The sequence below is a fragment of the Canis lupus genome, chromosome 9 (genome assembly GCF_003254725.2).
Source record: "Canis lupus dingo isolate Sandy chromosome 9, ASM325472v2, whole genome shotgun sequence".
NCBI lineage: Eukaryota > Metazoa > Chordata > Mammalia > Carnivora > Canidae > Canis > Canis lupus.
In genome coordinates this window covers 47,629,424-47,651,669 of record NC_064251.1, presented here as the reverse complement: position 1 = coordinate 47,651,669, position 22,246 = coordinate 47,629,424, and the positions used below count along the sequence as shown (strand labels likewise).

General features: G+C 49.1%; 1 protein-coding gene across 7 annotated transcripts in view; it reads right to left on the bottom strand.

Moving 5' to 3' along the window:
• Nucleotides 1-22,246, bottom strand: part of SGSM2 (small G protein signaling modulator 2) — a 35,629-nt gene that overhangs the window by 13,041 nt on the left and 342 nt on the right. For 3 of the 7 annotated variants that reach the window (XM_025476110.3, XM_025476115.3, XM_025476117.3), the window contains exons 1-11: nt 21,520-21,739; nt 18,361-18,436; nt 4,653-4,815; nt 4,216-4,377; nt 3,881-3,948; nt 3,641-3,786; nt 3,168-3,302; nt 2,513-2,637; nt 2,086-2,153; nt 1,709-1,869; nt 1,425-1,551 (exon numbers count right to left, since the gene is read on the bottom strand). In XM_025476110.3, coding sequence (XP_025331895.1) covers nt 1,425-1,551; nt 1,709-1,869; nt 2,086-2,153; nt 2,513-2,637; nt 3,168-3,302; nt 3,641-3,786; nt 3,881-3,948; nt 4,216-4,377; nt 4,653-4,815; nt 18,361-18,436; nt 21,520-21,576 — 1,288 coding nt within the window. In that variant the 5' untranslated portion in view covers nt 21,577-21,739. Of the gene's footprint in view, nt 1-1,424; nt 1,552-1,708; nt 1,870-2,085; nt 2,154-2,512; nt 2,638-3,167; nt 3,303-3,640; nt 3,787-3,880; nt 3,949-4,215; nt 4,378-4,652; nt 4,816-13,388; nt 13,546-17,988; nt 18,041-18,360; nt 18,437-21,519; nt 21,740-22,246 lie in introns of those variants that run through there. The other 4 variants (XM_025476111.3, XM_049114882.1, XM_035721448.2 and 1 more) reach the window with 4 other exon arrangements.

Here is a 22,246-nt window from a genome sequence, read left to right as displayed (position 1 = left end):
GAGGGAAGACAGCAGCTCCAGAGCTCCACTGGAGGAGGCCCTCTCTAGGAAGAACAGAAGACGGAGAACTGACAGGGGAGCAAGGGGAGTGAGAAACAGGGACCCATGAGGACAGGCAGGCAGCTCAGGAGCTCCCCAGCCCTGGCCCAAGCAGGGCACGACTGTTGGCTGATGGATCCTGATCATTCTTCAGCTCACATCATGGCCAGGCTGAGCCAGATCTGCAGATGACCCCAAATCCCCCTCTTCAGATTGTAAATACAAACAACTTCTCCAAGGTTTGCTCAGAGCTGCCCTAGAGTCACTCCGCTGAATGTCAGCTCCTGGGGCCCTGGATTGCCCCTCTGGAGGTGCAGTCCTTGAAGCAAAGTGACCAGAATTGGGAGATGCCAAAGCTTAAAGAAGGGACATGGACACTGAGTCATCTCAGCTGAACAGCAGCCCAAGATTGAATGCTAGGTTTGCAAACTTGTTCTGACATAAGGCAAGGCTCCTAGTTAGGCACCTCTGGGAGGGGTATCCCCATGTCTCATGACTGTCAGGCCTGCTGGGGGTACCTGCACTGTGGCTGTGTGTTTGCTATCTGGGTCTTCCATCTGCTAACACAAAAACAACTTGCTGACAACTTATTGGTACAAATTAGGGAATTTAGGGAACATGTGGTCCATGTGGCAATAAATGCTCTATGCTAGTAAGTTCCCTGACTTTATGGTGAGTCTGGCCCACAGAAGCCTCTAGGGAGCAGCAGCACCCAGACGAGAAAGGGAACTCTGGCGGTGGTTGATACCTACAGACAGGCCCAGTGGGCCCAAAGGTATGTGTCCAGGTGGGGCAGGACCCATGAGTGCCAAGCCATCATTAGCAACACCCACCCCCCAAGTCCTCAAGGTCCCCCGGACAGCTCCAAGTTTCACCTTCTTCAGATGCATCCCTACTCCAGCTAAAGCTCCTCTGATCAGTATCTGGTTTGAGGAGGGCTTGGGCTCTAGGGGAGTTAGGAAACAACTTACACCATCCAAAAGGAAGCACCGATCCTGCATTGAGGCTGCCTTGTGGAGGTCAGGCCATGGGCCAAGGAGGAATGGAGAGTTCTCCACCTTCTATTGCTAGTCTCACCACATTTTTTTTTTTTACTTGGGCCAGGGCTGGAAAGGCTAAGAGAATATTGTACAACATTGGCTGAGCCAAAAATCTTGGGGTGACAAGGTGGGGGAAGACAGCTAGGTAGAAGAGAGGCAGCTTCTCAGAGAGATGGCAGCTTCTCAGGGGAAGGTCTGGTGAGAGGCTAAGTAATGAACTGCTCCTCTCAACCTGGCCTGGTCAGTGAGCAGACCCTGCTTGGCACCCCTCCTATGTAACACTACTCCCCCACCTCCCTGAGTGTCCCTCTCTCTTCCTCCATGGATGGAGCTTAAGAGACTCACTGTGTTCATGCCTGTGGCCAGGGTAAATGATTCGGAACACGTAGTCTGTGGCCTGCCTGGTGCCCATGTCCTCCACATCCACAGTCCGCATGCTGCTACGTTTCCGTAGCTTAGGGAACACTTTCCCCTATGGAGGGAAGGGTGAGTGGTTGGCCTGTGCAGGGTAGCATCTGATCCAGGGTCCCACCCAAGGCAGCCTCTCCACGTGGGGAAAGGAAGGAAGGTTGAGCAGAGAACCCCTCTCAGATACCCCTTCACACAGAGTGCCCCAAGCCCTGAGGTACCTTCCCTTGCTGGGTCCAGAGTGGGGGCTCTAGCTGTCCTTGGGGCAGAAGCCCATTCTCCAGGCAGGACAGAAAGGACAGCAGGTGTCCTCCCTGTGGGAAGTGCAGTGGGGGCCTCTGGATGCCATCTTGGCTCACCAGCACAAGTGTGCCGCCGCTCTCTGTGGGGTGTACACGGGCAGGTGAGGGCAGGCCTCCTTGAGACCTTTTGGTCACCACCACCAGAGCCTGACAGCCAGGCCTCCCAACTGGGTAGGAAAACAATGGGGCATGGGGATGACCAGAGGACGACAAGACATCCAATGAGCTGAGCACAGTGTGTGGCTGGGAGAAGGCAGTCTCTCCTCAATCCTGTGCCTAGGACAAGGGAGGCTCACTTTGCTGGTGGCAGTGGATGCAGACGATCTGACTGAAGGGCACAACCAGGGCATAGTCCCAATAAACGCTGGAAAGGAACCAGATCAGTGTCACTGTTGCAAGACCCGTCATCTCACTTTCTTCATTTCCCACCACCAAAACGCATGAAACTACCCTGAAGACAAGGAGGACCAATAGCCGAGAAGTGACCTCAGCCAGCTATGTCCATCTGGGCTGTGTTGTCATGGCACAGAGCCTGGCAGTCTTAGCTGCCTAGAGCTTGGCTCAGGCAAACCTCTTCATGCCCAGGCCTGGCTTGATCTTAGAGAGCTTGGGAATCTCCCCAGGCAGCCTATTCCTGCAGTTGTTGGCACCAGAATAAGATGCCTGCCTTCTAGAGCAAGTGGAGTCTGTCCATCCCCCTGCCTAGAGTCCCAGAGCCCCCACCTTTTCTCCAGCTCGGAGTCCCCCAGAGTCCCGTTCATGAGCTGGTTGGGAGTCCACTTCAGAGTTAGGCTTTCTGCAGACTGGTGCAGGGAGAGGTAGCCAGGGACAGCCTCCATGTCCTCCTTCTAAGGGAAGGAGATAACAGCAGAAGGCAGAGGTGATGAGGTGCTGAGGTTCCCAGGGGAAGCCTCTGAGAAATAAGCTCCAGGCAGGAGCTGGGGGGGCTGAGGTAGCATAGTCACAGGATTCTGGAATGGAGGCCAGGAGGAAGGACGGGAGAACACGAATCACACACAGATGTGGGCACCTCCTCCCGCTGGCTGGCCTGGTGCTACTGGCTCTGTCCTGTCGGCCTCCTAGGTGCTAGGCACATTCTGGAGGTACATCCAGCCATACCCGAGCCAGGTCTTCATCCTGTTTCCTGGCTCCCATTCCCATCTTTGGACAGCCAGGTTCTCAATTAGCAGGGCAGATGCTAACTAAGGGGTTCTCAAGGCTAGGCATGAGGTATATGAAACTGTAAAGTGAGGAATAGGGCTCATCTCCCCTTCTCTCTAGTCAAGCCTCCTGAGGAAAGGGATAAATGTGACTGGAAGATTCTAGTCCCAGGCCTTTCAAAAGAGGGAGAGGAGGGGTGAACATTAAGTTTTCTTACTGGCTGCACCAGCACGTTGTTCTTGCCATAGAGTAGCCGTATCCTTGAATTCTGGTGCAGGGACTCCACATACTCACGGGCGCAGGCAGCTAGCCTGTCCTCTGATGAACTGCCACTTGAATGCCGCTTCCGAATCTGTGCAGAAAGGCACAGCTCAGCACCTAGTCCTGGGAAATCAGCCTCAGACAACCTTGGGCTTCCATGCACACCCTCCCCAGCTGACCCAGGGATCCATTCTGTTCTGGGTCTGCTCTTGGCCACCCTCTGCTCTCTAGCCATGGACCGTGGTGTGCTCCTGGCATTTATGTAAGTGCCAGCAGGGATAAAAGGCTCTCCTGAGGGTGGCCACTACCTCAGTGCATCTCTAAGGTCTGGCTTGTACCTGCAAGGAACGTGGAGGCCAAGCTGCCCTTCCTCACAGGCCCATGGGCATAGCCTGGGTAAGTACAAGGAGTGGGGAGAGTGCTACCTACTCCTAAGGCTGGGCGCTTTGCTGGGGAGTCTTGGCGATTAGGAGGGCCCCGGATACGATGCCTCTGGACCAGCTCATCAGCAGAGGGGTCAGTCCAGTAGTGATCAGCTGTCTTGAGCTTGGTGTACTCCAAGGCACAAGGTCCCACTGGGAAAACAGGGACAGTTAGCTTGGATGGTGCCCCCTCAACACCTGCCCCACAGCCCCCCACTGGCCCAGTCCTCTCTGCTGTCAGGCTCACCTAGAAGTGAGGCCAAGATGGGGCCAAACACAGGATCTGCCAGTAACGCCTCCTTCTCGTAGTACTTGCTGTCAGAGGGAGAGACAGATAGGGGCTCATTCTAGGGCAGTCAAGCTCACCAAGTAGGGACATCCCCACAAACACCCTTTTGTGTGAGTCACTAAGTAGAGATAAGTCCACATGGACTGAGCTTTATGGGCTGCGTGGTGTAGTCTATGCTTTCTGGGTGCTAGAGGGGAAGATGAGGCATGCCTACAGATTTATGGATGATGATGCCTGCTGAGGGATGGCGGAAGGAGTGCTCAGGAGGTGGGCCCTAAGGATGGGGCAGTCACCTGCAGTTCTCCACGAGGTACTGCATGACCCTGTCCAACACTTTCTCGATGAGCGCTGTGCGCACCCATATGTGCTTTAAGGCCTGCAGACTGAGAGCCGGGGCCTTCCCGCTGGCAGAGCCCTGTCTCCGTAGGGCATCCTGGTTGCCCGCCAAAGGCTTCCTGCAAAGAGAGGGTAAGCTTCAGAAGTGTGAGGGCCTGGGTGTAAGCCCCAGGCCTGGTGGCATTAGGAGCAGTGTCTGGTGTCACAAGAACCCAGAGGACTAAGATGAGGGTTGAAGTAGGGGCTTGTGTCCAAAAGGAGCCAGCCCCCACCCTCAGGCTGCTCTCTCACCCCAAGGGGCCCTGTAAGAAATGAGCCCAGGAAGCTAACCTGGGAAGGAGTAAATGACAAGTGCAAAGAGCAGAAGGGAGTAATGGGAGGGTTTGCGGCTCACCTGCCCTCTACTTGTTGCTGTAGTTCTTGTACCTTGTGGCAAATCTCCCCAGCCACTGGGCACGTCTTCCCCACCTTGGTGAACAGGGCTGCCATCTTGTCACTGCGCAGGAAGCCGGCAGCACGGCGTCTCAGCTGATGTAGGAGGCAAGCCTCTACTGCACCTGAGCCACAAAGGGAACCATCACCTGAGCCTGGGCAAGAGGGGGAAAGGGAGAAACACTCCTCTTCCTTTTATCTATGGGGAACAGAGGGTAAGGGCAGGCCCTGACCCATGCTGGGATGAGGGGGAGGGGTTTCAGTCTAAGGCAGGTCAGGGAGATATACCCTGTCCGCTTTCCAAAATTCCTGTCTCTGTCTCTCTGTCCCTGCCCAGGGTGGACATGCAGGGGCTGAGGTACCATGCTGAACCCCTCCCTGTCCCTCATCTGGTGTGTACAGGCTTCCTGTGTGTAGCATTGTCCTGGAGCTGTGAGCTGGCAACCAAAGTTGCCAGTTTCAGTGGCTCCTCCCCTGCCCACGAGGGCAAGCATGGACAGCACCTATAAGACAGGGGACACAGGGAGCACACAGCCCAACAGCCCTCCTGGAATGCACGGATGATGTGGTTGCTAAGGAACAGGGCTCTGGGAAGGAGCTGAAATATTGATAATGCCACTGCAGAGATCAGATCCAACAGTGGCTCCTGAATTATTGATGAGCCCTGCATCCAAGAGTGACAGATTTCTACTTCCCGTGCCAGGAGGATTTCCCTTCACTTTCATGTTTTTAGGGGCTATGCTTTATCTTCTTCGCCTGGATCCTGCAGGAAGGAAGAAGGACTTGGGTGGGGGGGAAGATAGGGGGTTGCCCTGGGCATGTATAGATTCTGAAAATATTAGTAGGTATGGCAGCGGGGGTGGTGGTGCTTAGCCATCATGAGGAGGGAAAGGCCCAGAAAGGGGAAGGGATTTAATCACAGTCCCGTAGTGGCAGAGCCAGGACCATGACCCAGGACCCAGCCCCTTTTACTTCTTCCAGGTGTGTTAGGGGGCCCACAGGTGGGAGGAGTGCTCCCCTCATGTCACAGGTGCCCTTCCAAATGGATTGACAACTGTTATGCTAGAGGCGGGAGTCAGAACATGGTCTGATGCTTAGCATGGCCACTCCCTATCCCTAGGAAACATGGGTGATAACACTCTGAGCCTGTTTTCATCTATGAAATGGGGCTACTTCTTAGGACTGGCATGACCCATTACACGAGATGAACTGAGTTAAAGTCTTTTCATGAGTCTGGCACACAGGGGGCACTCGGTCCTTGTTGGTTCCTGAGTCCTCAGCCCTTTTTGCCAAGATCCTGTTCCACAGTTAACCTGCAAGGGCTGGGTTTTTGTAAGACCTCTCCCTGGCAGGAAGAGGGGAGAGGATCACAGGCTCCCCAGAGGTGGGTGGAGATGCCGTTCTTTCAGAATAGGGCAACTGAGAGGCCCCATTGAGTTGACTATGACTAGTGCTGTTAGAATATGAAGCCTGGCCTTAGGAAATGGCCACTGATCTCCGGCTTTCACCTGGTTTTTGTTGCCATTTTTAGTAACTGACAGGCAGTCATTGCTATCCTGTAAGAGTTTTTTCTGGTCCTCTTTTATACTGAAGTCAAGAAGCTGGAAAGAGTCCCAGGGACAGACCTGGAGGCTAGACCCAGCAAGAGCCTCCCAAGAGTGGGGAAACAAGGCAGGATCCTCCTCCTAGAAGTTTCCTGCTGGGCATTTCCCTGCTTAGGCCTCAGGGAACTTTATTTTATAAGGCACAGCCTTTCCTCACAGCATGTTCATACATGTATGTGGACATGTGTATGCAGACAGATAAGTCTACACATATTATGTGTATATGGGGCATGTGGGGGAATCTCTGCTTAAGTGTCGACATACTCCACCCCATGGCTGTCCCCTTGGTCCATGGAGGTCCTGTGTGGCCCTGTGGTGTACAGGTGAGTGAGTTCCAGTCTCTAGGTCCTGGGACTGCACTCCCCATTCAGAGTGGGAGAGAAGCAGCACTGAACATGGCCAGAGTGGCAGCAGGTGGCAGCCGTCCTGTAGGGAATCATGTGCCTCCATGATGTGACTAATTGCAGGCATAATGAGCCATTAGCCTTCCCACCTTCCCCAGGAGATTGCAAATGCAGCCAGGCTGGGGAGCCAGGGAAAGGCGGGTAGCAGCACTCCCATCCCACCTGACCTCACCTACACTCTTAGGCAGCCTCTGAGCACAGGCATTAGGGTGCTCTGGGGTGACCAGAGGCATTCCTCAGCAATTACTGCAAGTAGAGAATATTGAGAGAAGCCCAAGATCATGCAGAGTATCCTCCTGCTCACCCCAGAACTGCTAAGTTCCTTCTATGAAATGCAGGCAAGGTGCTAGGCAATGTCTGTGGAAGGAGAAATCCCTTTCAACTCTCTACCTATGGAGCAAAGTAAACGACCCTCTATGCCAAGGTATTCTTAACCCAGTTCCATGGGCTCCCTGGGCAGTGGCTGCTCAAACTACACTTGACCTTCCCCATTCCCATAGGGCTGTTGGTCCCCCCTCACCCCTACCCCCCAGAAAGTCAGTACATGCAATGAAAAATATTGTGTGCAGCATGTAGACAAAATAACATAATAACAATGACACTAATAATAATTGAGAACTAAAAAAAAAAATAAAAATAATTGAGAACTACTATCCTGAGAGGGTTTGTGGATGAGCTTTTGTGCCTTCCAAAGACCCCCAAATATTGCATATAAAATTATTGGTGTGCTCCAGCATGCTCAGGTGAGTGTTTTTCTGGATAAGGTATCCATGATTTTTAGCCTTTTTTTAAAAAAAGGATTTATTTATTTATTCATGACAGATACAGAGAGAGACAGACACATAGGCAGAGGGAGAAGCAGGCTCCCCATGGTGAACCTGATGCGGGACTCGATCTCACGATCCCTGGATCATGACCTGAGCTGAAGGCAGATGCTCAAACCCTGAGCTACCAGGCATCCCTGATTTTTAGCCTCTAAAAGGGGTACTTGACCTCTGAAAGTTTTAGACTCCCTGTTTAAGACTTTTGGGTTGAACTGTCCATTGGTCGAAACTCAGAGGTGCAAGTATAAAGACTCTCCCTGCCCCACAATGTACAGTGAACACCACTCAGAACTTGGCTGCAGAGCCATCAGCAATGAGGTCCAACTCTCCTGCTGCCCACACTCCCCAGGGAGGGCCTCTCACAGACCGTCAAGCACCCTTTTCCCAGGAGAAACCATCCAGAGACCCATGCCTCTCCTTTCCTGACTGAAGGCCCAGAACACCAAGGAGAATTCCAGCACTTTATTCTGCTTTCTGTCCCAGGGTGAGAATCCCAGCACTTTATTCTGCTTTCTGTCCCACCCTCCCCAGGGTGGTAGGCCATGGCAGGAGATGCCTGTCATGGCTTAAGCACATCCCTGACACCATCTAGCTCATTTCATATGGGACAAATATGTAATAATAATAAAAACCAATACTCTTTTTGGTCATTGGTTGCAATGAAAAGATCTGGGTGAATAAATTGAAACAGAGAAACAGACATGATTCCATAAACAACCCCCTCACTCCTCACCTTGGTCTTCCAGTAGAACTTTGGAACTATGGTGTCAGATGAGCCCAGGGTACTGGGCTCCCTACTCTGTCATCCCATCCCACTGACAAGAGAGCTCAAGGAACTACAAGAACCTTGCTGTGGATGTCTCCTCTCCCAAAAGGTCCGGCACCATCTTCCCAGGGAAAAGCTGAGAATTATAGGCCCAGACTAGTCCTAGAACCTTCCTTCACCAGTCTCTGATGTCCCAACCGGCACCCCCCTATGGAGGCAGTGTGGCATTATCTATCAACAGGGCAAATAACATCTGACCCAGTAACCCCTCTTCTGAGAATGTAGTCTACAGATACAACTGCAGGATTACTTAGTTACAACAGCAAAAGACTGGAAACTATCCTCATCTCCATCAATGGGGACAGGTTAAGCAAATTCGATATATTCATACAACAGATTATACAACTCTGAAAAAGACTGAAGATGCTTTCTAGAAACTAACAATGAAAAATCTCCTAAAGCAAGATGCAAAGCAGTATGATTGCATACCTTTTCATTACAAAAAGGGTGTTGTTTGTGGGGAAACAAAGAATATAATTTATTTTACTAGGATAAAAAATTCTGTAAGGATGCATAAGAAACAAAAGTGGTAGTAGTGGGATGCCTGGGTGGCTCAGCGGTTGAGCGTCTGCCTTCGGCTCAGGGCATGATCCTGGGGTCCAGGGATCGAGTCCCACATTGGGCTCCCTGCATGGAGCCTGCTTCTTCCTCTGCCTGTGTCTCTGCTTCTCTCTCTCTGTGTCTGTCATAAATAAATAAATTAAATCTGGAAAAAAAAAAAGTGGAAGTAGTTACCTATGTAGAAATGGGTAAGTGGAGGGAAAGTGGGTGAATGGAGCCAGGTAAAGGAGTAAACTTTACACTGTATACTTTTGTACAGTTTTGATTTTTTTTTCCAGTTTTGATTTTTGAACCAGGTAATATATTACCAATCCAGAATAATAATTATAATAACTAAACAGCTGACCATCCAACCCAGATACCACGATTCTATTATGAGATGATGCTAGAGACTTTCTCTAGCCTGGAGGTGAATCAAAACTCACAAAACCCAGAAGGGCTGGGTCTGGCCATGGGCACCAAGTCCTTTAGCTCCCTTGGCAATCTCTCCCAACTGGCTTGGTTCCCCACCCCCACAGGGGCAGCTGGGTTCTGCTCAGCTTAGCCACAGGTGACCTGAGCTGCGGAAGGACCAGAGAAACAATTCAGTGAGCTGGGACAAGCTGAGGTATCCCAAGAGCCCATTACAATGGACTAAAACTGTGGCTGCCCAAGACATGCAGCAGTGGTTGAAAAGGGTCCTCAATCAGCCCAGGGAGCCCCAGCAACAACCCTGGCTCTCATATACATAGCTATGTGTTCAGCCCAGGGGCCTGGTAATAGGGGAATCCACTGAACGGCCTAAAGAGAACTAGGCCATTGATTGAGATATAAGGACACTCCATCCAGAATTAGCACAGCCTGACATGAAGGCTAAGCCCAAGGCTCTAAGCCAAGAAGGGATGGTAATGGGAAGAGGTGTGGAGAGTAACTCCTGCTCTCCCACCTCTGCTGGCTGCCATCTGTGCAACGAGGGAGTTCGGTTGTAGTTGCCATAGAGAACCCAATCAAGTGAGGAAAGTGCTGGGTGGAGCAGTCAGCCACAGGTGGCTGGTTTGGAGTTTCTGAGGATACTACTTAAAGCAAATTTTTTAAAAAATATTTTATTTATTTATTCATGGAGACACAGAGAGAGAAAGGCAGAGACACAGGCAGAGGGAGAAGCAGGATCCATGCAGGGAGCCTGATGTGGGACTTGATCCTGGGACTCCAGAATCATGCCCTGGGCCGAAGGCAGGCGCTTAACCGCTGAGCCATATCCCTTAAAGCAAAATTTTTATTTTCTTTTGTTTTTATTATTAAAAAATATTTTAAAAGTAGTCTCTATGCCCAATGTAGGGCTCAAACTCATGACCCTGAGATCAAGAGGTGCATGCTCCACCAACTGAGCCAGCCAGGTGCCCCTAGAGCAGAATTTTTAAAAGCTGAATGGCTTGGGGATGCCTGGGTGGCTCAGCAGTTGAGCGTCTGCCTGGGCATGGTCCCTGAGTTCTGGGATCGAGTCCCACATTGGCCTCCCTATATGGAGTCTGCTTCTCCCTCTGCCTATGTCTCTGCTTCTCTCTCTGTGTCTCTTATTAATAAATAAAAATCTTAAAAAAAATTTTTTTTAAAGCTGAATGGCTTGGATGGTAGAATCAAGACTGCCAGGAGAGGAGCAGCCTCTCTGGAGATAAAGGAATGGGTGAGATGGCCAGCCTCTTAAGTTGGAACTTCCTTCAATGGCCAATGGGAGAAATCAATGTTTTTTCTGCAGTGGACAAAGTGGGAAAAGTCAAGACGAGAGGGCAGGCTCATCCACTTCTCTCCTCCCCACTTCCCTGGCTGGCTATTTCTACCCAGGGATTTATAACAGTTGTTTCCACCCGGAATGAGCATTTCTATGGTAACTAGAGTATATTTTCTCTCAGCAGGCACTAGTGATGCTGACTGCATCAGCTTTTAGAGGCAGTCAGCCTTGTTCAATATCCTGAGAAAGCAACTCTCCCATCCAGACTCTCAGTGTGAGAAGAAAGCACTGCCTTGATAGTCCAGAACCCAGCAGGTGAGGGAAATGAAATTCCTACCACATATATCTACTTTGCCGTGATGGGAGATGCAGAGCAGAATCTGCATAGACAGCACTTTCCAGGGAACCAGGCCAGTGCTGGCCTTGCTTGGCTCAGCAAGGGATCCACTGTCTTCCAGAGTATCTCTGAACACCCTAAGTCCATTGTTTGGTGACCTGAGCTATGTCTCCACAAGGGCCAACTGCTCCTCAATGCCCCACACTTCAAGGCTCCTCTCCTAGACAGGCTACATGGGTAGACTCATCCCTGGGTAGTAGGGCTTTGGAGTAAAACAGGTATCGATTCAAACTCGGGTCCTTTTCCTATTAGCTATTTGACTTTGTGCAAACCAGTAAATCTCTCTGAGCTTTGGTGCAGTTAGGGAAAGGAACAGATCCTGTCTCAATAGGTTTTGAGTGATTATAAGCAACAGGCTGTGAAGATGCAAAATCTTCCTTTATAATTTCTCAAATACACTGAGGGTGATCATTAACATTGGTGCCTTTTTGGGAAATTGTTAAATTTTGAGACAGTATAAGAAAATTCTGGTTGGTGTCTTACGAATGAGCGGACATCATTTTTTTATTCTGTGTATTTAGAATGTAATCATGAATAAACTTTATTTCTTTTTTAAGACTTTATTTCTTTATTCAAGAGAATACACAGAGAGAGGAGAGAGAGCAAGGCAGAGACACAGGCAGAGGGAGGAGCAGGCTCCATGCAGGGAATCTAATGTGGGACTTGATCCCAGGTCTCCAGGATCATGCCCTGGGCTGAAGGTGGTGCTAAACCGCTAAGCCACCGGGGCTGCCCATGAACAAACTTTATTTATAAAGACATCTTTAATCATTCAAAAAAAAAACCAAAAAACATTGGTGCCTTTCTTCCCAGCACCTCAGGCCCATCCCCTGCCTTCTCTTCTGTCCTTACAGATGGTCTGGCTGTACTCCTCCCTAAGGCACCCTGTCTACCTACACATTGGATTTCAGCCACTTCGCCTCTCAAGGGCATCATTCCAGCAAACATCACTTCTCTTCCCTATATCTTTAATGTTTCTTACTGGGTTCTTCCCATTTGTAGATAAACATTCTATAACTTCTCCAATTAAAAAAAAAACACACACACACACACATACCACCACCACCACCATCTCCCTTGGCCCTATATCCCCGTTCAGGTATTGAACAATTTAACTGCTCCCTTTTGTATAAAATTTTTCAGGAGAGTTGTCTATATTCACTATATCTCTTTCTCCTCCCATCCTCTCTTCCTCTTTAAAAAAAAAAATCATTATGGGGACACCTGGGTGGCTCAGTGGTTGAGCGTCTGCCTTTGGCTCAGGGCATGATCTGAGAGTCCTGGGATCGAGTCCCACATCGAGCTTCCGGCATGGAGCCTACTTCTCCCTCTGCCTATGTCTCTGCCTCTCTCTGTGTCTCTCATAAATGAATAAATAAAAAATATTTTTAAAAATTAAAATAAAAATTTTAAAAATTCATAACAGAAAATTCCAAATATATACAAAAGTAAAGAGGATGATAGAATGAACACCACATACCAATCACCTAACCCAAACAATGGTCAAGTTATGACTCATCTTATTTCAGCTATACCACCTCCAACCACTTTTTCACTTATCCCCCGGATTATTTTGAAGAAAATTTTAGTTATCATATATTTTTATCTGTAACTATTTCAGTAGGTATCTGTAAAAGATGACTCTTTTATAAAGATGTATATAATATCTTGATTGCACCTACAAAATTAATAAAATTTCTTTTTAAGTTCCCTGATTGAGTTCCTGGAGTTCAAATTTCTCTAGTTGTCTAGATGCTCCAAACTCTCAGAAACATGGATTCTCAGATGAAATCCTGGGGAAGGTTCTAGAAGGCTTGATGGGGAAGGCTTTAGGATCACTTTTTAAATTCCAATGTAATTAACATGTGGTGTATTAGTTTCAGGTGTACAACATAATGATTCAACAGTTCTATACACTACTCAGTGCTCACCACGATAGGCATACTCTTAATCCCCTTCACCTATTTTACCCATGCCCCACCTTGTAGGATCACCTATAAGAAAAAGTAAAAGGTGCTGGTGGTGCTGATAATGATAATGGCAATATTTATTCAGGACCTACTGTGTACCTGGTTCCATGCTGTGTGCTTTACTGTGTCACTCTGTTAGTCCTCACATCAGCCTTCTGGGGTAGCAGTTATTCAGCTGCTGAATAACTGGCCAAAGTCACGAACTTAAGTGTCTCGCCTACAGACCACCACCATATGCCCTCAGCCTCATCCCAAGACAGGATGAGAGGACCCACTTCCACAGAGGGCCTTCCTTCCTGCTTGATTATTTGCAGATGGAAGGCAGAAGTCAGATTTCCTGAGAAATCCCTTACCTAGGGATTTCATTCAGTATAGGTGGGAAGAAGACAGAAGAAATCCCTTACCTAGACTAAAAACTGCCTGGAGTCTGAATCTCAACATGTGCTGAAAAGCTCTTGCTGCAGTGTCTCAGGTGAGAGGCAATCCTTCCACAGCACCTGCTTTTCTCCCAGCTCATTAGCATCTCCACACCATTCCCCAGAGGAGTTCACCGCAGCAGACCTTCCAGGTTAATGAAAGCTGCTTAGCAACGGGGAGCAGGAAGTGGGTTGTTAATAAGGCCCTGATGCTGTTCCCAGCTCCATAGACTCCACCCATCTCCCATTACAGCTCATCTTCAATCAGAAGCAACAATCTTCCAATTGAGGATCCAAAGATCTATGCAGGGTGAGCCAAGACCTTGGTGACTGAGGGGCAGGGCTGACCTGGGCCTGGGTCCTACCCCCAATACCTTCCATGTAGAAGAGACATTAAGAGTCTGAGAACCTGCTGTGCCAGGCCAGCTCTGTAAACCTGTTCTACCCAGCAAAGGTTAAAATCCAAACTCAGTGCCCAAGCAGGACAGAGCATGCAGAAATACGGTGGAGGTGGCCACACCTAGACATGAGCCTGAGGAAGGGCAGGTCCAGAAATATGGCTTTTCCAGTGCTGATGATCCAAACTTTTTCAGGTTGGTGCTTGAATTACCTCAGATCCATGATGGGAAGAGAGTTAATGTGTCTTATTTAAGCATGTATAATTATTATTATGAATGAAGAGTTCAAAGATGAAATCTGGGACAGTTTGGTGTTCAGCCCTAATGCTGAGTTGCCCAAAAGCAAAAGTTAAAAGCACCATGAGGGGTGCCTGGCTGGCTCAGTCAGTGGAGTATGTGACTCTTGATCTTGGGGTCATGAATTTGAGCCCCATGTGGGGTAGAGATTATTAGATAAATAAAACTTTTAAAAAAGCTGAAAGCACCTTGCCCTGGAGAGGAGGCAGTAGCAGGAGTTATCAGCCTACACCAGGGGATTTAAGAAGCCACAGAGAAAACAAGGTGCATTAATCTGATTCAACAGTATGTCTTTATAACAAATGTTTCAAAGACTGTATTATGAAATGAAATGCAAACTTGATAAACCTTTTTAAGATAATAACATGGCGATATCAAAGAACCCTTTCCTACAGTGGTAGGTTTGGGCCCACACCCCAAAACCCAGTCTCCACCTGTGGGAAGGGGTAGTCACACAGGCCTAATCCTCTGACAGTCATGCTGGGTGGTTGGAGAATAGCACGCAGAGAACCCCTCTCTGCCAGCCAGGGCTTGCCAGCAAAGCTTCCTCACAAAGTTTCTACTTACAGGGGCCTGACCAGCTTTTGGACAAACAGGTTTAGGAACCACAATACACACACAAGAAACAACACATTTCTCACCCAGTCCTGGGAATCTCACTCCTCTCGTGGGTAATAGGAAAAGGGGTCTGGCACAGTTTTCCTGGGTTTGCCCAGGGTCAGGGTTCAACCCAGGGATTCTTTGTTCTGTTTCTAAGTCTCTCCAGAAGATTCTGTTGCCAGTTCAAATATCTCTACCTTAAGGAAGCTGAGAGTAGATCATCTCACCCAGGCCCTGCACAGAGGGGCCAGAAAAGTGCAGAGGGGTCCATGGCCCCAGTGCTCTCCAAGGTTCCAGGGAAGGTGGCCACTCTGTGGTTAACTTTCACACCATTGTTGTGCTCAGATCTCTCAGTATCTTCTCTGCGCTCCAATTCTTCCCAGAATAAAGCTGAATGCTGCATGTGGCTGGGCCAATAGCAGGACCCAGGATAAGACTGGATCTACTTCAGACTAGAGATGCATTTCTGACCAGCATTTGCCCAGAAGTGAAGATGACTAGCATATCAGAATCTTCAAAAAGCCAGAGGGGTGGAGTTTTCCATCAATACATACCTATTCTTTCCTCTGCCTCCTCCCAAGAATCCCTGATAATGATCCTACTGTACGATGCATGTAAATGGCTTGTAGACAGGAAAAAAAGTTTGATAATCATTACTTTAAATATACCTTCTTTTGAGCTCAAGTTGGGATTTACCTCACTACAGAATAACAATTTTGATAAAGCCCAAGGATTCCTTTTTCCATGGGCTTGACTTAGCTTTATACTGTTGGCAACCCCTCATGCTAACATTCTCCTCAGTGACAGCAAGGCAGGGGCCGCAAACAAGCAGAGCCTTGGAGATGCCTTTTGTTTGGCCCACACATTTTTAAAATATGGGATTTGTGGGGCGCCTGGGTGGCTCAGTCAGTTAAGTGTCCAACTCTTAATCTCAGGATCATGAATTCAAACCCTGCATTGGGCTCCATGTTAGGCCTGGTGCCTACTTATTAAAAAAAAAAAAAATATATATATATATATAATGGAAATTAGTTATCAACCTTTAAAAATTGGGGAATTTCATATAAAAACCCAGACTTTGGGGCACCTGGGTGGCTCAGTGGTTGCGAGTCTGCCTTCAGCTCAGGTCGTGATCCCAGGGTCCTGGGATCAAGTCCTACACTGGTCTCCCTGGGGAAGCCCGTGTCTCCCTCTGCCTATGTCTCTGTCTCTCTCTGTGTCTCTCATGATTAAAAACAAACAAACAAAAAACAAACCCAGACTTCTAGCTTCTCTTAAAATAAAACAAAGGCCAAGGCAAGCTGGGGCTTGCATTCCTGCAGGAGCTGACTGGTGGCAAGCAATACTCAGTTCACCTCAGGTCCTACCACCACTGCCTGTAGTCTCACACCCAGACACTCTTCTCGTCTGATTGTGGACATTTAAGTTTGCACTAGCAGACCAAAGAAACCTCCAACAGAACCCTGGAGCAGAAGAACCCTGGAGACTGGGGTCTATTTTATAGACCCTTGTTCTGTTTCAGAAACTAAAAGTGGCTGAAAGCAGAAACATCACTCCTTTTGAGGGTAGGATCTCTGCCTGCTAGAAAGAGCCCTGGGCTTCTAGGCAGGAGACAAAAGAGAAAGCTCCACTGCTTCCTGGGGGCCCCTAGACTGATCAGAGGAGAAATGACAGTTTCTTCTCATCTTAATTGGCCTGAATGTGAAATACCCACAACTTTTCTCCCTGACTCTCTTCCCCCCACTCTCGGCCACCCACGTGTGGCGCCCATGCACAAGCTGTTTGCACTATTTTATTCTGTTTTCTGTATTTGTTGTATGTGGTCTGGATAAGGAATTAAGCCATGCATGACTGGGCCACCAGCAGAGTCTGGTGACAATGGCAGACAGTGGTTGATATCAGGGGCACACAACACAGGTAGAAAGGAGTAGAGTTCTAATATTCTTGGAAGTCACTTATTGCAAGACTATCATGCTTCTCCCCTTACATAGGTCCTGCCTGAGGAAAGGTGAGATTAGATTGCTGCTTGTAAACCTGGGAATCATAACATCATCTCAAAGAACAGGGAAACTTACCCAAAAGGAAAATGGTGGGAACTCAAATCCGGCTAACCTAGTTTCAGCCTCAACATCCAAAGGAGAAGGAAAGACAGATATTTCCTGAGCTCTAACAGTGCTAGTAATGTTCACATGCATCATCTCAATCCTCACAAACATTTCTTGGGGTGGGAATCACCATCCTGTTTTAAGGGGAGCAAACTATGGGTGACAGTAGTTAAGAAACTTGTCCAAGATGACTTAATTAAGCAGAACACCAGGATTCATGTGAATCCTCAGTCTGTCACTTAGGCTCTGCTCACATACCATTTCTCCCCAGTCGCTTTTCCTTATTTCTCTGCTTTATTTATTCTTTAAAGATTTATTTATTTATCTGAGAGAAAGAGAGAGAGAGAGAGAGAATGCCAATGGGGGGAGGTGGGGAGGGAAAGGGAGACAAGCAGACTCTCCACTGAGCAGGGAGCCCCACTCAGGGCTCAATCTCAGGATCCTGGGATCATGACTTGAGCCGAAACCAAGAGTTGGTCGCTTAACCAAACGAGCCAGCAGGTGTCCCATCTCTGTTTAACTTTATTCATATCTTTATTATAGCATATGTTTATGTGTGCATTTGGTTTTCTCTCTCCCCACAAAATGTAAGCCCTTGTGGGCAGAGACTGTCCATCTCGTTATTGCTATTTCCCTACCTGAAGAACAGTATCTGGCTCCCAGCACACCCTCAGCATTTGTTGTTGGACTGATGACAGGCAGCTCTATTTGCCTCACCACGCTACTGTCAAACAGTGCTCCTTTCATTTGTTCCTCTCGGAAATACACAATTTCCCTTTCACAAATCCCAAACACCAATCTCAGAGGCCAAGGAAAACAACAGTTTGAGAGATGGCAAACTGTCTCTTTAGAAAGGGAGCTGAAAGGAAGATCAAATTTTTGGAAATTTAAGAGAACTCTATTGTATATAGAGATAGGCTTGTCCCTGCAAAGTCAGAAGTCTTCACAGTGAAGTGGAAGGGATGCTTTATTACAGACTTTTCCTCTTGTAAGGTGGGAGGGCTTTTGGCTTTCCCTCCTGTCATAGCTCCTGTTGTTTTGCACCCAAGCCAGTGCTTGGAAAGCTGGGATGCCAGGTGGGATTAATTAGAAAGTAGATGTGGCACAGAAAGCACCCGAAAATACAAACCCTTCCCCCAAAGTTAAAGTAGAAATAAACCAGAGCAGTGATTCCCAAACCAGAATTACCTAGGTCATTGGTTCTCAGGGTGTGGTCCTGGACCAGCAGCTTCAGAACCACCTGTCAGAAATGCAAATTCTCAGGCCTGCCCCAAACCTACCTGAGTCAGAAATTCCAGGGTTGTGTTAGGAATCTGTGTTTTAATAAGCTCTTCGGGTGACTCTGATGCATACAAAAGATCAAGGGAATTAGATGTATATAGATATCCTCGGGCCCTGGAGATCCTGATTCAGTAGGTTGGGGACCAGGCCCAGGGAGATCTCAAATGCTTCAGAGTTGGATTCTAATTTGCAGCCATATTTGAAAACTACTAAACTTAAGGACTCATCTTTCCCTGTCCTCCGTATTAAACCTACTTCTCACTGCCCCCAGTCACTCACCACACAGAGCAATGATGTGGCTGCTATCCTCATGCACAAACTTCCTGGTGACAGCCTCCTCCATGATTTGCTTCACCTGTGGACAAAAGGGCAGCATCTTATTTCTTTTTCTAACCAAAGGCTTGTGAGCAAATAAATAGCTTGGTCCTGCTTTCCTAGTCTGGGTTCAGACACTTGCAGAGTAGAGAGTAAATAAGGATGGGAAGAGAAGGGAAGATTAGAGAAATGGATTACCTCAATCCCAGTATAAAATCTTACAAAAAAAGTAAGCTCTGGGCAGAGATGTCTGCCATTCTTTGGTCATGGCATTGTGTTCTTTTTTTTTTTTTTTTTAAAGATTTTATTTATTTATTCATAGAGAGAGAGAGAGAGAGAGAGAGAGAGAGAGAGAGGCAGAGACACAGGCAGAGGGAGAAGCAGGCTCCATGCAGGGAGCCTGACGTGGGACTTGATCCGCGGTCCCCAGGATCACACCCCAGGCTGCAGGCAGCTCTAAACTGCTGTGCCACAGGGGCTGCCCGGCATTCAGTGTTCTAATGCTGCCCTTGTTCCCAAGGCCCTTATCTAGGCCTGTACAGTTTGGAGAATGGTAAAGCTTCTAAAGCCTGGGGAGGAGGGAAGAAGGGCCTAGTGGCTTCTCTCTATTGGAAGCTGCTCGTGGTTAGCAGTTAGGTAGAGGGAAATCAGATTGATCCTGTATTCTAAACCGTTAAAAGCATCTTAGATTACATTCTAAGGGATTTGTATTAAACAAAGCATAAAGTCACAGCTCAAAGACCTGCAGGCATATGAAACAGGCTGGTAGGGCAGATTCTGGGGTTAGAAGGACCTACAGATGACTCTAGAATTATACCAGAGGTTTTGTGTTGAAAGACTGCTCTTGCCTATAATTAGCCCCATTGTTTCTACTCATAGAAGAGGAAAGGATATGGTTCTCTTTAAGTGCTGAAGGGAGAAGGGAACTAAGAACTGAGAGAAGGTTAAACTTTGTCAGGCAATATACATAGCTGTGGCATATTTTGGACATTTCTCAGATTTGTTTAGGAATAATTCTAAGAGTAGTATAGGGGCAGCCCGGGTGGCTCAGCGATTTAGCGCCACCTTCGGCCCCGGGTGTGGTCCTGAGACCTGGGATCGAGTCCCATGTCGGGCTCCCTGCGTGGAGCCTGTTTCTCCCTCTGCCTGTGTCTGTGCTTCTCTCTGTGTGTGTCTCTCATGAATAAATAAATAAAATATTTTTAAAAAAGGAATAATTCGGGATCCCTGGGTGGCGCAGCAGTTTGGCCACCCAGGGCGCGATCCTGGAGACCCGGGATCGAATCCCACGTCGGGCTCCCGGTGCATGGAGCCTGCTTCTCCCTCTGCCTGTGTCTCTGCCTCTCTCTCTCTCTCTGTGTGACTATCATAAATAAATAAAAATTAAAAAAATAAAATAAAATAAAAAATAAAATAAAAAAAGGAATAATTCTAAGAGTAGTATAAATAGCCTTCTAAGTATTGAAAAAAGAATTATACTTAGTCTTCTCAGAAATCTTTCTTACACGTGATGGGATGAGCACTGAGCACTGGGTGTTATACTATATGTTGGCAAATCGAACTCCAATAAAACAATATACAAAAAAAAAAAATCTTTCCTACATCCCCGATCAACCCTAAATTTGGATCACACCAACAATCCTAGCACATCTGTCCATAGTTTAGGTATGGCTACTTTTTATTTATACTGCTCACATGAGTCTCTGTCACTAGACTGTTTCCTGAGGATAAACTAAGACTTGGGATTTCCCTTTTCCTTGGGGGAGATCAGGGCTGAGGGGTTTAGTATATGTGCTGCCGACGTGAGCACAGGGCTGGGGGGTTTAAATGCTGATTTGATAATACTCCTGGCCTAAAATACTTTCTTGGCCACCTTACAAGAGAGCTTCTCACACACACAGCTGGAAAGGTGATGGCTTCAACCACTTCTTTGCCAAAAAGAAGGGAACAAATACATGTAGTCAGGCCATAGTTAATGCAGCAGAACCATCTAGAGCCTTACAGAAGTTTATGAGAACCCAGAGTCTTCTCCAATCCTAAAACTCTAGGAAGGGGTAAAGGAACCAATATGGTAAACTTTCATATATGAAGTACACATCCTTTCAGAGATGAAGAAATTAAGATTCAAGGAGATTAAATAACTTATTCAAGTAACACAGAGCTAGGTTCAGAGTATTCCAAGGTTATGTATCCCCACCATCTTGCAGTCTCCAAGATATTTATCAAAAACTCACTGAGTGCCTACTGTGTGCCAAGTCCTAGACACAACAGTGGACAAAACAGACGGGTTTCCTGCCCTTGTGGAGTTTGAACAACTGGTAGAAGACAGCCACAAAGGTAGGTGCAAGGAGTTCACATTCTAGAGGCCTAATCCATTCTAATCCATGCTGCAGGCTTGAGCTCTCCAGCTCTCATACACGGTGAGTCATTCCTATGGGTCCCCCCCCACCCCAAACACACAATGAAACTGAAATGGGCTTTAGAGCAGGGTCAAGATAAAGGACATCAGTACAGGGAAGGACTCCTCTATTCCTGACTTTTGGGGTGGGGGGTGCGCTCCTCAAATAGGAGAAAGTAAGTCTTAAAAACCATTTTCAACCGCGCCTTCATCGTGGTCTCTCGGTAGGGAGGTGGGCGTGGAGTGGCAGCAGTGCGGTGTGCGACAAACCCTCCCGCAGTCGCGACTCAGTTCCCAGGGGAATCCCTGAAACCGGCGTAGCGCAAACCGGAGCTAAGCCCCCAAACCGTTTAGCGCAGGTGGAGGCCCGTGCGGGGCCCTCCCCAGGCCGCGGGGGCAATGAACGGGTAGCACCACCTCTCCAGAAATCGCCGCCACCCCTCCCCCGACCCTGGTCTCCCAGGACTGTTGCCGTCACAGGCCGGGAACTGCGGGATCCTGGAGCAAACCAGCGCCGGAGCGCCGGCCTGGTCCCTCGGACCGAGGGGTGCTGTCTCTAGATCCGAGAGAGTCCAGGACCCGGTCTCCGCCCGGCCCAGGCCCGAGAGCGGCGGCGTCCGGGGGGGAGGGGGAGGGGAGGGGAGGGCGGGCCCGCTCGCGCCGCTCCGCAACCCGGGGCCCGGGGGCAAGGCGCGAGCCCCCGGGGGTCCTTCCCCGGACTTTACCTCCTTTTTCACGTTCCACAACAGTTTCTCTTTGACTGCGTCCTCCGCGCTGCCCATGGTGCGGCGGGTGGCGGGGAGACGACGCCGAGCTACCCCCTAAGCCCCCCGCGCACCCTCGCCGCCTCCGCGCCTCTCTGCTCAGCGCCCCACGCGCAAGGCGGAGCCCCCGAGCGCCGAGCTCCCCGCCCGCCGCCGCAGCCACTGCCCGGTGCTGGGCTCCGCAGCCTTCTTCCGAGCCCCGCACAGACGTCAGGCGGCTGGCCCGGCCCCTTCCCACAGCCGGGGGCGGGGGGGGGGTTGCGCTCCACAATGAGGGGGAGGGGAGGTCGGAAAGGGGGAGTAGCGCGCGCCTGGGGGTGGTGGGCCCCCGGGCGCGCGCCTCGCGGGCCGCTGTCATGGCAACGCGCCGACTCCTGCCCCGAGGGTGCGAACCAGCATTGTGAGCGCCAGCAGCCAGCTCTGCACAACACTGAGCGGGGTGGTGGCGCGCCCCGGACCCCACGACTGAGGGAAAGTTGCTCACATCGGAACTGGCTTCCAACCAGCCAGACGCTCCTTGATTCCTGCCCGCTCGTTTTCCCGACGGGAATGGCCAGGGTCCCTCGCCCCTGGAATCTGGCTACCAGGAAAACAGCGTTAGTCTCCTGGCTGAAAGGCCAGAACTCCATCGTTCCTCTAGATCCCTCTGCTGCAAAGCTTTGGGAAGAGGGGTGGAAGCACAGCCGCC